Below are 12,849 nucleotides of genomic sequence, written 5' to 3'. Positions count from 1 at the left end.
CACATTTTATAGTTGAGGAACTCACCAGTCATCTAGTCTAGCAAAAAACAAATAGATATCCTTTCTTGGGCTTACTCGAATTAATAGTCGTTGATTGATTTCAATTAAATTTTGAGAAGAACCAGAGGTCTGGTGTACAACAGGAAAGAGTATTGTGTTCGCTTGGCCTATGTCTTCCACAGGCAGAGGAGTGCCGCGCTAAAGCCTGTGTGCCAGGCTGCTACCAGCCATGACCTAGTTCTGCTGCCTCTTTTTACACATGAAGAAAATAAAACCAGGCAGAGTGATTTGTTCTGGGTTTTTCCTCCAATTCAGTGAGGGAGCCAGGGCCCAAATGCAAACCTATTTATTTCTAGTTTGTTGCTGTTTTCACTATAACCAGGTCTTCTGATGTCCCTGTCTCCGTTCTCCTTGGCTTAATTTTCAGGTTTGGGAGAGCAGTGACTGGCAAAATTAAGTCACTTGCTTTTGTAGTCTCATTACATATATATTCAGCCTTTGCCAAGTAGGAGTAACTCTTCTGCTGAGAAAAGGGTGGTCTTGCCTGTAGTGCAGTGTTCTCACTTTCCTTCAACCTTTTACACAGCTCAGGCTGGGTTTCAGAATGCCCCTAGACAGCACTTTATTTCCTATACACCATTTTCTCCTATCACTCTGAATTGGAGCTAAGAATTTTTATCAGTACATTAAATGCAGTTCTTTATTATTGATTAATCAGAAAATAAGTATAGAATTTTATTACTGTTTTTTCAAATTTGTTTTGCTGCCCTAAAGGCAACAAACTTGATCTTTAAAATATTGAGAAGTTTTCCTTTATAGAAAAGAGTAAGTTATTTGGACCTCCCTGGTGGCACAGGCAGTTGCAGCCTCTGCAGCGTGGGTTCGATCCCGGCCAGCCGGCGATAATCCTAAATGGCGCGGAAGACCTCTCTTGTCTTGCCCTCTGCTCCCCTCAGCAATGTGTTTTGCCAGTCTGCCTGTTCTGTTCCCCACTCTGTCTCTGGTGAATCCTCTCACCCTCCCACACATCTGGCCTGTACCCCGGTTCTTGTATAAATAAATAAATCTTTTTTAAAAAATGGGGGGAAAATAAAGGTAGATCGTGGTAAGTTTTTTTTTTTTTTTTTTTTTTTTTTTTTTTTTTAAAGAAAAGAGTAAATTGTTTCACATTACAGAATTCACTTGAAATATATCCTTGAATTTCCAGTTCCGGGAAGTAACTTGAGAATATTAGTCAGAGTCCACCTCAGAGTTAAACTTCTCCATTCTCTGAGCCAAAGAATAATTTCATGGCTAGGAGTAAGGACTGTTGGACCTCAGGGCTATAGAAATCTGTGTGTGAATGTTGGTTGTTAACTCAGTTAACCTTGGACAGTTAATTCCTCTCTCTGAACCTGTTTTCTATCTTTAAAAGCATACTGATGCTTACTTACAGCATGGGATTATTAAAATAATGAAGTGATACGCACAGGGTTATGAATACACACAATGTCTGCCACGTATTGAAGGGGTCAGTAAATGTTCAGTAGTCCTGTCTTCTCTGCCCTCCACCTGCCTATTTCTAACGGGTGGTGCTTCTCTACTTTCCTGGGACACCAAGTCCCATAAATGTTTAAAAAATAATTAGAATAAATCTCAAAGTTCTAATAAAAGAAGGCATGCTGCCATTGACAACAATTTGGAGTGATTTTTAAAAGATGGAAAACAGGATAGGAGTAAACTGGGGCAGAAGCTATATGGGGAGGTTCTTCACCTACGATTAGAACGGACACAAAGAAGTAAGGATGTGACCTGGGCATTTATTTGGGTGATAAATTTGGGCTCTTTTGGAATAGCTAGGTTGGGTTTTTTCCCCTCATGCCTATCCCACCAGTACCTGCTTCTATCAAGTAGTGTTTTTTATCGAGGATGGATATATGGATTCTGGGGCTAGAACTTTTGAGTGTGTCCCAGATGGCTGATGATGTCCTGGTCTTAAGATTAAAAGGACCCTGGAAAACTTTTTATACCCTGCAAAAGACCGCCTCTAGAACTTTTAGCTGGAGTGAGAGGAAACACACAGTGATCTATTTTCAGATGACATAGTTGTGTGTGTAGAAGATTGTAAAGAATTTATAGCAACCAGAAATAGAAAGCTTATTAGTAATGAGTTTTAGCAAGATCATAGGAATACAAGGTCAGTATATTAAAAATTAGTTGTATTTATATATACTAGCACTGAATAATTAAAAGTTGAATTTTTTAAGTTCTGTCATTTATAATAGCATCAGAAACCATGTAATACCTAAGAATAACCCTGAAGTATGTATAACTGTGCAATGAAACTGCCAGATACTGCTGAAAGAAAATTAAAACCTGAATAAATAGACATAACACACACACAAATTGAAATACTGTGTCTTGATTATACTTCTCCCCAAATTGACTAATAGTCATCTTTTTTTTTAACACAAGAAGCATGGGGGGGCAGGGGCAAAGCTTAAAAAAAGGAAACATATTATCTACCTACAAGTGAGTAAGAACCAGATTCTTTCTTATCTGCAACACTGGATGTTAAAATACAATGGAATAATGGCCTCAAGGGCCTGAGAAAAATGGTTTTACACTATAAAAATGGTTTTATACTTTTTTCTAAAGAAGTACTCAAAATCATAGTCTTCAGAAAATAAAAAATGAATCTAAGAAAATAGACAAGGAATAATAGGAGGGAACCAGAAGTAAAAATTTTAAGTAAGCCTAAAAGATTAATTTGTGCTATTCAACATTTACTTACCAGCTAAGAAAATCTAGATAATGTCAAGATGGGCGGTGATGGAGCTATTGTGAAATGAGGGCATATGAAATCATTTTTATTTGGGGGAAGATGGTGGTGTACTCACTACAATGCGGGTACATAGATACAATCAGATACATGTAAATATTTGCTGAATGAAGATGTCCTGTTAACTATTGATAGAATTGTAGGTCTAACTATTTTAAAGTCTGTAGAAAAATGGAGACAAAGTTTTTGTTCTTAGTATTTTTAAGCCTTTTTTTTTAAGTTGCAGATGTACATTATATACAGCTTAAAGCTAAAAGATCATTAAGCTTAAAGCTGAAAGATCATTTCTATCCTTACCTGTACTGTTATGACCTTTGAACCTATTTATTGATCCCCTTTGCCCCTTCTGATAACTACCAGTTGGTCTACCATCCAAAAGTTTTGTTTTTGGTTTATTTAGTTCCTTTATATGTCACATTTGAGTGAAATCATGTAGCATCTGTCTTTGTCTTACTTTACCAAACATAATTCCCTCTTGATCCATCCATGTTACTGCAAATGGCAGGATTTCAATCTTTTTGTAGCTGAAGAGTACTCCATTGTGTATATGTACTGTGTCATCTTTATCTAGTCATCTGTCATAGGTTGTTTTCCATTCCTGGCTAGTGAGAATTGTGCTACAATAAACATGAGGTTGCATGTATCTCTTCAAATTGGTGCTTATGTATTTTTTTGGTATATGCCCACATGTGGGACAACTGGATTATAAGGCATCTCCACACTGCTTTCAATATTTACATTCCCACCAACAGTGTACAGGAGTTCCCTTCTCTCTGCATTCTCTTAGACACTTATTTGAGAAACAAGATGTTTCTCAATCATCCAATTCAATAAAGTTAACAAACTTACTGGAACATGCAAAGAATACTTGATCTAGCAAAAAAGTGTGTTGGATGTACTTTTTATTTAACGTCTGAAATAAAAAGGAAAAGTGACTTGTGAATAGCCTTCAATAAGTTTTAGACAAGCTGAACTTCCATGTGACAGTACTTGCCCTGCTGGATTATCATGCCACTATGCAAAGCAAAGAAGCGTGTCATGCAGTACTTATCCACTGGAGAGTTAGAGATACTGGTGAGCCCACCTCGCTTTGTGAGAGCGGAGCCCAGAGGCCAGGTGTCTGGACTAACCTGCAGTTTTTTGTGTTTTTTCACAGATGTTCCCACAAGCCTGCACTTCCAGAGCATGCTGAAATCTCAGTGGCAGAACAAGCCTTTTGACAAAATCAAACCTCCCAAAAAGTTTTCACTTAAGCACAGAGCACCCATGCCAGGCAGTCTGCCAGATCCAACTCGTAGTAAAGACAGGCACAAGCTGGTCAGCTCCTTCCTCACAACAGCCAGTAAGTTCCAAGGGACTAGAGAATTCAGCAGTTATTTTTCTATTCCTTTTGTGTTCCTGTTAAGATTTACTGTGGCATTACATCAGGGTTGGGAGAAAAAAATAAATTCAACTTGCAGTCCACGTCTTCTGCTTGTCTTGGGTGCTCTCAGATGCACTCTGAAAACCATCACAGACAGCATGGTCTTGGGGCACGACTCAGTGAATGGTTAACAGCTGACTGTGGCATGGCATGGTCCATCTCTGGGGCAAACTGTGTAGGCCAGTGTCACATTTCTCTGTTGAGGGCTCTGTGGGCTCCCTATGCCTATCGTGGCCATTGTGCTATTTGCTAGAAGGTTTAGTCCCAGAGGACTGTCTTGCTGCCATGGGTGTCTATCATTGGCCTAGAGATCACTCAAGATCTTGGAACTCATACATAAGGAAAGATTGAGAAAAGGTATTTCACAGCTCTTTTTCTGTTCCCCTCTTCAGAGCTGTCCCATCACCAAACGCGGCCTGACAGGACCCACAGGCAGCACTTAGACGATGTGGGGGCCGTGCCTATGGTGGAGCGAGTGACAGCGCCAAAAGCAGAGCGCTTGCTCAACCCACCGCCACCTGTGCATGACCCAAACCACAGCAAAATGAGATTGCGAGACCATTCATCTGAGAGAAGTGAAGGTAGGGCCAGGCCCGGCACCTCTACCTGCATTTGCAACTGCTCAGAGCTCTCTGGGGCAGCCTAGGCTTTTCTTAATTGCCCCAGCTTTATCCTTCACTTTCTAGGGAGGCCAAGTAGAGGGACCTATGGCTTCTAAATGCAGGCCACTTCTTACTGCTGCAGCAACCTCTGCCCAGCCCCCTACCTGCCGTCAACCAGTTTGCTTTACCTTTTTATCCTCTAGGCTTAAAAAGCATTTTTGCCTTTACTGTGAATTGTTGGCATTCCTCGCTCGTGCTAGAAGTAGAGCTAGTTGATGTAGCCACATATTCTTTTCTGTTGATTTCTGCAGTGTTGAAGCATCATACAGATATGAGCAGTTCGAGCTACTTGGCAGCTGCCCACCATCCACCACACAGTCCCTTGGTGCGACAGCTCTCCACCTCATCAGACACCTCGGCACCCACCAGCTCTAGCTCACAGGTTACCGCCAGCACGTCTGTAAGTACCTGCATGGAGTTGGCCAGATAACCCCTCTGCTAACTAAGGCTTTCTCAGGTAGCTCTGGAGGGCAGTGTAGAATGGACGGTAAGGCCCAGGACAGTCAACAGGGACTCAGTTCACCATGTCATATGTGTCATTTTTAAGTCCAAGTTTTTCTTGAGTTGTTTTTCACAGTAGACATGGATCTGTACTGAACTATCCATAGAAAGTTTGCAGAGGCAAACACTTAATCCTGTTGCTCTAACATGAGAGGAGGGATAGAGGACAGAGAATTGTGCGCAAAAGAGAGACTTGATTTCTTGTGGTGAGTGGTGCTGGAGTACTGAAATTAAACACTGGGTGTTAAGGAGCCTGGAAGGGAAGGAAGAAGGCTAGAGCACAAGCTTTTAGGTATGCAGAGCAGAATTACAGATGCAGCAGTCCACCCCGCCATTACTTACATATGCGTGTACTCATAGTGGCGGGCTCTCTGACCCCTATCAGCTTTTACAGTACCACACTGCCTGCAGAAAACTGTGTGCACGGCCATTTCAGACACCCCCGTCCCCGTTAATTTCATTCTAATATTTTAACTCCTCAATGAAACAAACTTTCTTGATCATATACCTTTAGTTACTGTATGCCCACCAGAAGGTCCTTTGTGTATTAGTTATAATAGTAATGTAATAGTAATAATAAAATACTGCAACTGTTAAGTTTATTGTCAGTATTTTCTCATTCATCACCATAGTGCCTTTTGAGGTAGAGGCAGTATTTAGGATTCCCATTTTGTAGGCAGGGAAACTGAGTTTTCAAGACTTTTGTATCAGGCAAGTAAACTTGTGAGCGCTGTGATTATGATTCAAACCTCGGGAGTATGGCTGCAGAGCCTGCTCTCCTAGCCATTACACTGCCCGGTGAGCCTTTTATGGGGCATTGCAGAGGAGATTTGTGCAAATGCTTGGAAGCCCCTTCACAACTTCCACAAGAAAACTCTAAGCCCACAAAATGTGCTCACTTGGCATCTGTAATCAGAGAGGAATTCACATTGCTCTCTGTTAATAAAAATCAGTCTTTTCCAAATTACTTCCTTGTTCCTCCCCCTTTTTCACCTCCCACCAGTTTTGTCTAAATTGGTATATAGTATCGATCACAAAATCAGTTATCCAACAGCAAAGGATCTTAGATAACCAGTGGATTTCAGAGAGAGTCTGATTCTGGTATAAAAAATGGAGGCTGAGATCCAGGGCATGATGAGCCCAGTGTTTTCTCGCTTGCCAGCCCCCCCCCCCCCCCCATCTAATGTTAAAACAGACTTAGTTGTTTTAAATTTTTGTTATTTATTGAGTATAAATTTTGTGTATAGATTTATGCTAACTCTTAAGGTTCTCACTGCCATTTTTCTCAAGAATCAGTTTATTTAATAGGAATGGTGGGAGCTTGGGAGACTTAGGACATTTATGGTAGTGCTTCACAGAAGCAGCTTAAGTGTATCAGAATCACCTCAGTCATTTAAAGAAAAACAAACTTGAGGGTCTCCCTGGTGGCTCAAGGGTTGAAGACAGCGCTGTCAAGCTGTCACCAGCCACTGCTGCATGCTTTCAGTCCCCGGCCAGCTAGGGCGCTAACCCACATGGCATAGCTGACCTCTCCTGTCTCACCCTCTACTCCCTTCAGCAGTGTATTTCAGTGGATCTGCCTGTTCTGTTCCCCTCTCTCTCTGGTGAATCCTTTCACATACACCCCCACCAACACACACACACACCACCACCACCACCCACCCCCCTGCACCTCTGGCGTACCCTATTATATGCATAAATAAATAAATCTTTTTTAAAAAAAGAAAAAGAAACTTGAAGATTCTGTCTGATCTGATAGAAGACAGGGGAGGGCTGTGCAAATTTGATTTTTTTAATTTTTTTTAGCACTCCTTATCTAATGTGCAACCAAAGTGTGAGAACCACTTTGTATTCTTCACTACCTGCTGTCCCTCTCTAACTCTAAAACAGGAGGGTGTAGTTAAGTTAGACCGAGAGAGTACCTGGTAGTGTGGGGGGATCTAGGTAGAGGGTGGGGTTCCAGCAACAAACCTACAGCCCACTCCACTATCTTTCCTTTGAAGGTATACTAACAGCAGGCAGAAGAAAATTCAGGGGAAATAAGTACCTGTTTCTGCTGGCAGTTTCACATCCATTCTTTTTTTTTGTTTTTTTGGGTTTTTTTTTTTTTTAATAAAGAACAGTTTATTGGTGCCCATCATTCAGCAGCACACAAACCTTCTGACCTTGTGGATCTTTCAGCAGTGAACAAACCTTACAACTTGGTGGGGAAAGATATTAAATTACATGATGATTATTTTGTATATTTTTATAATTATAGGCTGAATTATTTAGTTATCACTACTATAAGAACCACTGAAGAAAAGCATAGAATATGTAGAAAATATTTAGTAGAGGCATCTAACGTCTAGAATATATGTAATGGCCAGGAAAACCCACGATTTCACCCACTGCCCAGGTAGTATCTGGAAGTGAGGACAGGTTCCCTTATGAAGTGGAATTTAATAAGTAGACCTGAAGAATGAAAGATGAGATTTCAGTGTGGAATACATGTGTCTCTCTAGATACTGTGATGTGTTTGTAACTCTTGCATTCAGCTAGTACCTTACGCCTAGTAGCTACTCAATAAATGAGAACAAGTAAAATGAAATGTAAATATTGCATATGAAAATTTTCATTTATAATGAAAATGAAAAGTGAATTTAAGTGCCCATCATGAGCCAGGCACTAAGTTTCACATCCATTCTTGACCAAGCTAGCTCTTTGAGAGAGCTTCACTTTTTGTAGTGGGGTGTATAATTTCCTCAGATGTGACAAAAGCAGGGGCCTTTGGGTGTGAAATCACTAATCCTCAGCTGTGTGCTCATCCAAGCAAGATTAGCAAAAGTCTCTTCAACCGTTTTGGTTAACCAGCTACCCCAAATCTATGAGGTCAGTTGTTGTCTGTGCTCATTTGACGGAGAAGGAAGTTGAGGTGAAAAAGACACCTGGATGACCTAACATCATGGGTGACAGCAACTAAAATCCTGGCCCAGAGGGGCACTGCCTTTCAGCATTCTCATCTGAGAGATTATCCTGAAATGAGGAGGTGACTCCATTGTCTATCACCCTGCAAGAACAGAGTAGAATGTTTAGCTGTAGGCAGCTGTTCTTCCTTTACCAACTTGTTCCCTCTGTGTCAGCCACACTTGGTAGTGTGGGTTTGAGCACATCCTCTTAGGTGTGTCCAGCTGTGTTGTCACCATGGCAACATGTTTGTCATATCACTGTTTCCCTCACCCCCTCACAGCTCAGTTGTCAGTCTGTTTCAGGGTAGGGCACCTGCTAACTGGGCACCAGCAGCTAGTGGACTTTTTTCATCCATCTAAGAAACCAAGCTCCTTTGGTCTCCTAAGTGCTGTAGATGCCCACCCCTCCTCTGATACTGGGTCTTAGTCTTATTTCCTAAAAGTTTAATCTCAGCTTCCTGTGGGAGCATATCTCCAGTATTGTGAGCTATATAATAGCCAGATCTTCTTCTTCAGTTTCCCTTCATTCATCTTTGTCAGTAGAGCTGGAAAACTCTGAGCTCTTTCCTCAAGAATAATAACCAGAAAGGGGAAATCACATAAGGCCTGAGCAGGTGGTGGGTGTAGATTTAGCTGAAGAGTGCAGATCTACAAGAAGGAGGTGCTTTCATGTCAATTAAGGTTAGATGATCTGTTGTTATGTGTCTATCCTTTGGGCATCTTTCAGGATGAGGGAATTCATTTTTTTTAACCCAAAGAGTCACTACTAGCGTTAAGCATTGCTTTTAGGAGCTACTATGGGTCTAAGTCATAGATAAAGATTAAGAGGGGAAACAGAACTCAAAAGGGGGGCCCTCCCTGGCGGCACAAGGGGTTAAGCACTGCACTATGAAGAAATCCACAGCTACTGCAGCACAAGTTCGATCCCCAGCCAGGGAGCTGACCCACATAGCACAGCAGACCTCTCCTGTCTTGCCTGCTGCTCCCCTCAGCAGTGTATTTTGGTTAGTCTCCCTGTTCTACACCCCACTCTGTCTCTGGTGAATCCTCTGACACACACACACACACACACACACACTTCTGGCCTCTCTATCCCAGTTCTTGTATGCATAAATAAATCTTTAAAAAAAAAATTCCTAAGGGGGCTAGGGGTAATAAAGGTCTGTATAGAGGAGTAGGAACCACAACAATTGACTCACGGCCCCAGCATCCCACCCCTGTGAAATTCAACAGATGTCTTTTCATGTGAGCCTATGAAGGAAGAGGGTAGCCAGTGGGACTTCTGAAGTGGGGAGACTTCTCAGGGCTACCTAGTGTTTTTCTTGGGGACTTTGTTGTGGGAGACCATCTCTAAGGTACAGCCTAGATGCAAGCCAAGGACCCAGATGCCTGCTTATTGGAGATCCTATTTGAAGTCTCCGATATTGTAATTGATGTTTGTAGACTTGTGCCTCCCATTTAAGCATACTCTTATCTTACAGCAACCAGTAAGGAGGAGGAGGGGAGAGAGCTCATTCGATATTAACAACATTGTCATCCCGATGTCTGTTGCTGCAACAACCCGTGTAGAAAAACTACAATACAAGGAAATCCTTACTCCCAGGTAGAGGCTCTTAGACACTTGGCTCTTTCCCCCTTTATATTTCAGCTATTACCCTTTCTCCCTCTTCTCACTGAGGTTTGGCCCCTGGGCTTGAATTTTGTCTTCTCTTTAAGATAAAATCTTTACCTGTAGAATTCATTCTGTGTATCATTTATATAGTTCTCTCTCATTCTATGAACTCACCAGCCTGCCCAAAGGCTACAAACTGGCAAGCCCACTGGCCATCTCTAATCTGTAGACCTTTTTTTTTTTTTTTTGACACGTACAGTGTGTTTTAAAATAATTGAATTTGTTGTCAGCATCAAAGCAGGATTTCATGTGAATCTGTGTTCAGCTTTTGTTGACAAATCTGAAGGTCAGGCACCTCTGCACGTGCATTTCCATGTGTGGCCATTGGGTAATGCTGAGTGGTGAAGGTCTCCTTTAAGGTCTCCTTTTGCTTGAGTCTGCCACAGACTGCCAGCATGCTTCCTCTTTCTGCCCTTGTGGGTGTGTGAGTGTGGGGTGTCTTTTTAAAGGCCCTCGGGGCTAAGCCTGCTATGACAGAGCCTGCCCAGTAGAGTGTCACTGGTGGAGGACCCTTGGTCTTGCTTGGACAGGTCAGTCCTGCCCCAGACTGCTGGCCTGCTGCCATCTCACCGTTACCTTTCTTGGTTTACAGCTGGCGGGAGGTCGACCTTCAGTCTCTGAAAGGGAGTCCTGATGAGGAGAACGAAGAGGTAATGTCATAGGCCTGCTCTCAGAAGGACACACATTATGCATGCATTCCATGCGCTTTTGTAGGTGTCAAGCACAAGTGTATTCCTGTGCTGACAGGGAAAGAGCCCAGGGAGGGAGTGCGAGGGTCTCAAGTGACCTACCCATACTTAAACTTGCTTCCTGGAGGAAAAAAGGATCAGTGAAGCCCCTCTGTTGCAGATCGAAGACCTATCTGATGCAGCCTTCGCCGCCCTGCATGCCAAATGTGAGGAGATGGAGCGGGCTCGGTGGCTGTGGACCACAAGTGTGCCACCCCAGCGGCGCGGCAGCAGGTGATGAGGGCGGGTGGGGAGGGAGTTGGGGCCCCAACTGTGTGTCCATGAATTGCCACTCATCTCAGATTTTATATTCATCCAGTGGCAGTGACTGAGAATGCAGAGGCTTCTGGGTGTTTGGAAACAAAGGCTATAAGCAGTCAAATACCAGCTCCTTGCTGAGTGGCCACTTTCCAATTCTGGCAAACTCATAATCTCCTGGACTCCAGAAACAGGCTGTCTAGTGAGGCATTTGGTGGCCTCCCTACAAGCTAACCTTCCTTTGGACAGTAGAGTGTGGTTTTGTGGTCCTGCTTAAAAGGATGTCCACTTAGACATCACCGCCCTGTCTCTGCTTGTCGTTAACAGTGGCAGTGCCCACAGGATCCTCAAGTAGAAGCTTTGGGGTTCTTATTTTTACTTTCCCAACTACACTTTTCAGAATCTACGCTAATTTCTCTCCCTCTGTAAAATTCCAGGCACTGTGCCAGAGATTATCTAACCCCTGACATTGTTTGGCCACTGCTTGCTCAGGGTGATAGGTGTGCACAGTTCTTAGATGTCACATTGTGGACCTACCCCCTGCAGGGGTGGGAGGAAGCAGGGAAAGAAGCATTGATGTTAGTCTACCTCAGCTCCTCCCATTGGGATGATTTTTCATGCTTCTTCCTCAACCCCCCACATTAAGCATGCAGTCCAGCCTCTGTCCAGACACTCAGATTTGCACTTCTTGGTGTACAGGTCTTACAGATCATCGGACGGCCGGACAACCCCCCAGCTGGGTAGTGCCAACCCCTCCACCCCCCAGCCCGCCTCCCCCGATGTCAGTAGTAGCCACTCTTTGTCAGAGTTCTCCCACAGTCAGTCCCCAAGGAGCCCCATAAGCCCAGAACTGCACTCGGCCCCCCTCACTCCTGTGGCTCGGGACACTCTGCGACACCTAGCCAGTGAAGACACCCGTTGTTCCACGCCGGAGCTGGGGCTGGATGAACAGGTGAGCACGCTGCCTTTGTGTGGCCGGGGTAACAGGTGGGGGTGGGAGGAACTATCTGCTGAAGGGGAATCTTCATCTTCTGACGCCCCCTCCTCATTTTGAAGGGGGTCTGCACTTGAAATTCACCTTCTGAAAGTACCCTGGAACTGGCCATTATTAAAAGGCGGCCCACTCCGTGAGGAGGCTTCCCCGAGTGTCCCAGGGGCCCTAGAGGGGTTGTTCACCAACTCAGTCCACACATTTTGGGTTGGGCCTTGGGGTCAAGGCAGGTGGGTGCTAGGTCCTCACCAAGGCATCCTGTCTGCCCACAGTCTGTGCAGCCGTGGGAGCGGCGAACCTTCCCTCTGGCATACAGTCCTCAGGCAGAGTGTGAGGACCAGCTGGATGCGCAGGAACGGGCAGCCCGCTGCACTCGGCGCACCTCAGGCAGCAAGACTGGCCGGGAAACAGAGGTGGCACCCACCTCGCCTCCTGTTGTCCCCCTCAAGAGTCGGCATCTGGCGGCAGCAGTCACAGCTCAGCGCCCAGCTCACAGATGAGCGGGATACAAGAATCTAAACAGACTCACTAACTATTGGCATTAAAGCTTCAGAAATCTCTGCGTTTGATATTCAAACATCATATGCTAGAAATTTTCACAGTTTTTAGTGAATTTAAGAAATTTAGATTCTACCTTGGTAATTTTTTTGTTTTGTTTGTTTCCATGTTTTGTCGTCACACACCTGAGCACTTCCTCTTGTTGGCAAACAAAGTTTGGGCTCAAACCCGCTGACCTGGTCCTGGCACCTCCTCTGCACTGTTGAATCACTGGACTTAGCCATGTTAGATGATCGCCCCTCCCCCTCGCACCTGTGGGCAGGTGGAAACACCGAGTGGGCAGAGAG

At 43.9% G+C, this 12,849-nt stretch overlaps 1 protein-coding gene across 5 annotated transcripts in view; it reads left to right on the top strand.

Moving 5' to 3' along the window:
- KANSL1 (KAT8 regulatory NSL complex subunit 1) overlaps positions 1 to 12,504 on the top strand; it is a gene marked incomplete at both ends in the record, with an annotated part of 103,360 nt that extends 90,856 nt beyond the window's left edge. For 2 of the 5 annotated variants that reach the window (XM_084238908.1, XM_084238907.1), the window contains 8 exons: positions 3,978 to 4,163; positions 4,637 to 4,825; positions 5,158 to 5,306; positions 9,837 to 9,958; positions 10,620 to 10,677; positions 10,877 to 10,989; positions 11,713 to 11,965; positions 12,277 to 12,504. In XM_084238908.1, the coding sequence (XP_084095034.1) occupies positions 3,978 to 4,163; positions 4,637 to 4,825; positions 5,158 to 5,306; positions 9,837 to 9,958; positions 10,620 to 10,677; positions 10,877 to 10,989; positions 11,713 to 11,965; positions 12,277 to 12,504 (1,298 nt within the window). The remainder of the gene's footprint in view (positions 1 to 3,977; positions 4,164 to 4,636; positions 4,826 to 5,157; positions 5,307 to 9,836; positions 9,959 to 10,619; positions 10,678 to 10,876; positions 10,990 to 11,712; positions 11,966 to 12,276) is intronic. The other 3 variants (XM_084238911.1, XM_084238909.1, XM_084238910.1) reach the window with 2 other exon arrangements.
- Positions 12,505 to 12,849: the final 345 nt, after the last annotated feature.

Source organism: Talpa europaea (assembly GCF_964194135.1).
Source record: "Talpa europaea genome assembly, chromosome: 7".
Classification (NCBI taxonomy): Eukaryota; Metazoa; Chordata; class Mammalia; order Eulipotyphla; family Talpidae; genus Talpa; species Talpa europaea.
This window is presented reverse-complemented; position numbering and strand designations above follow the sequence as displayed.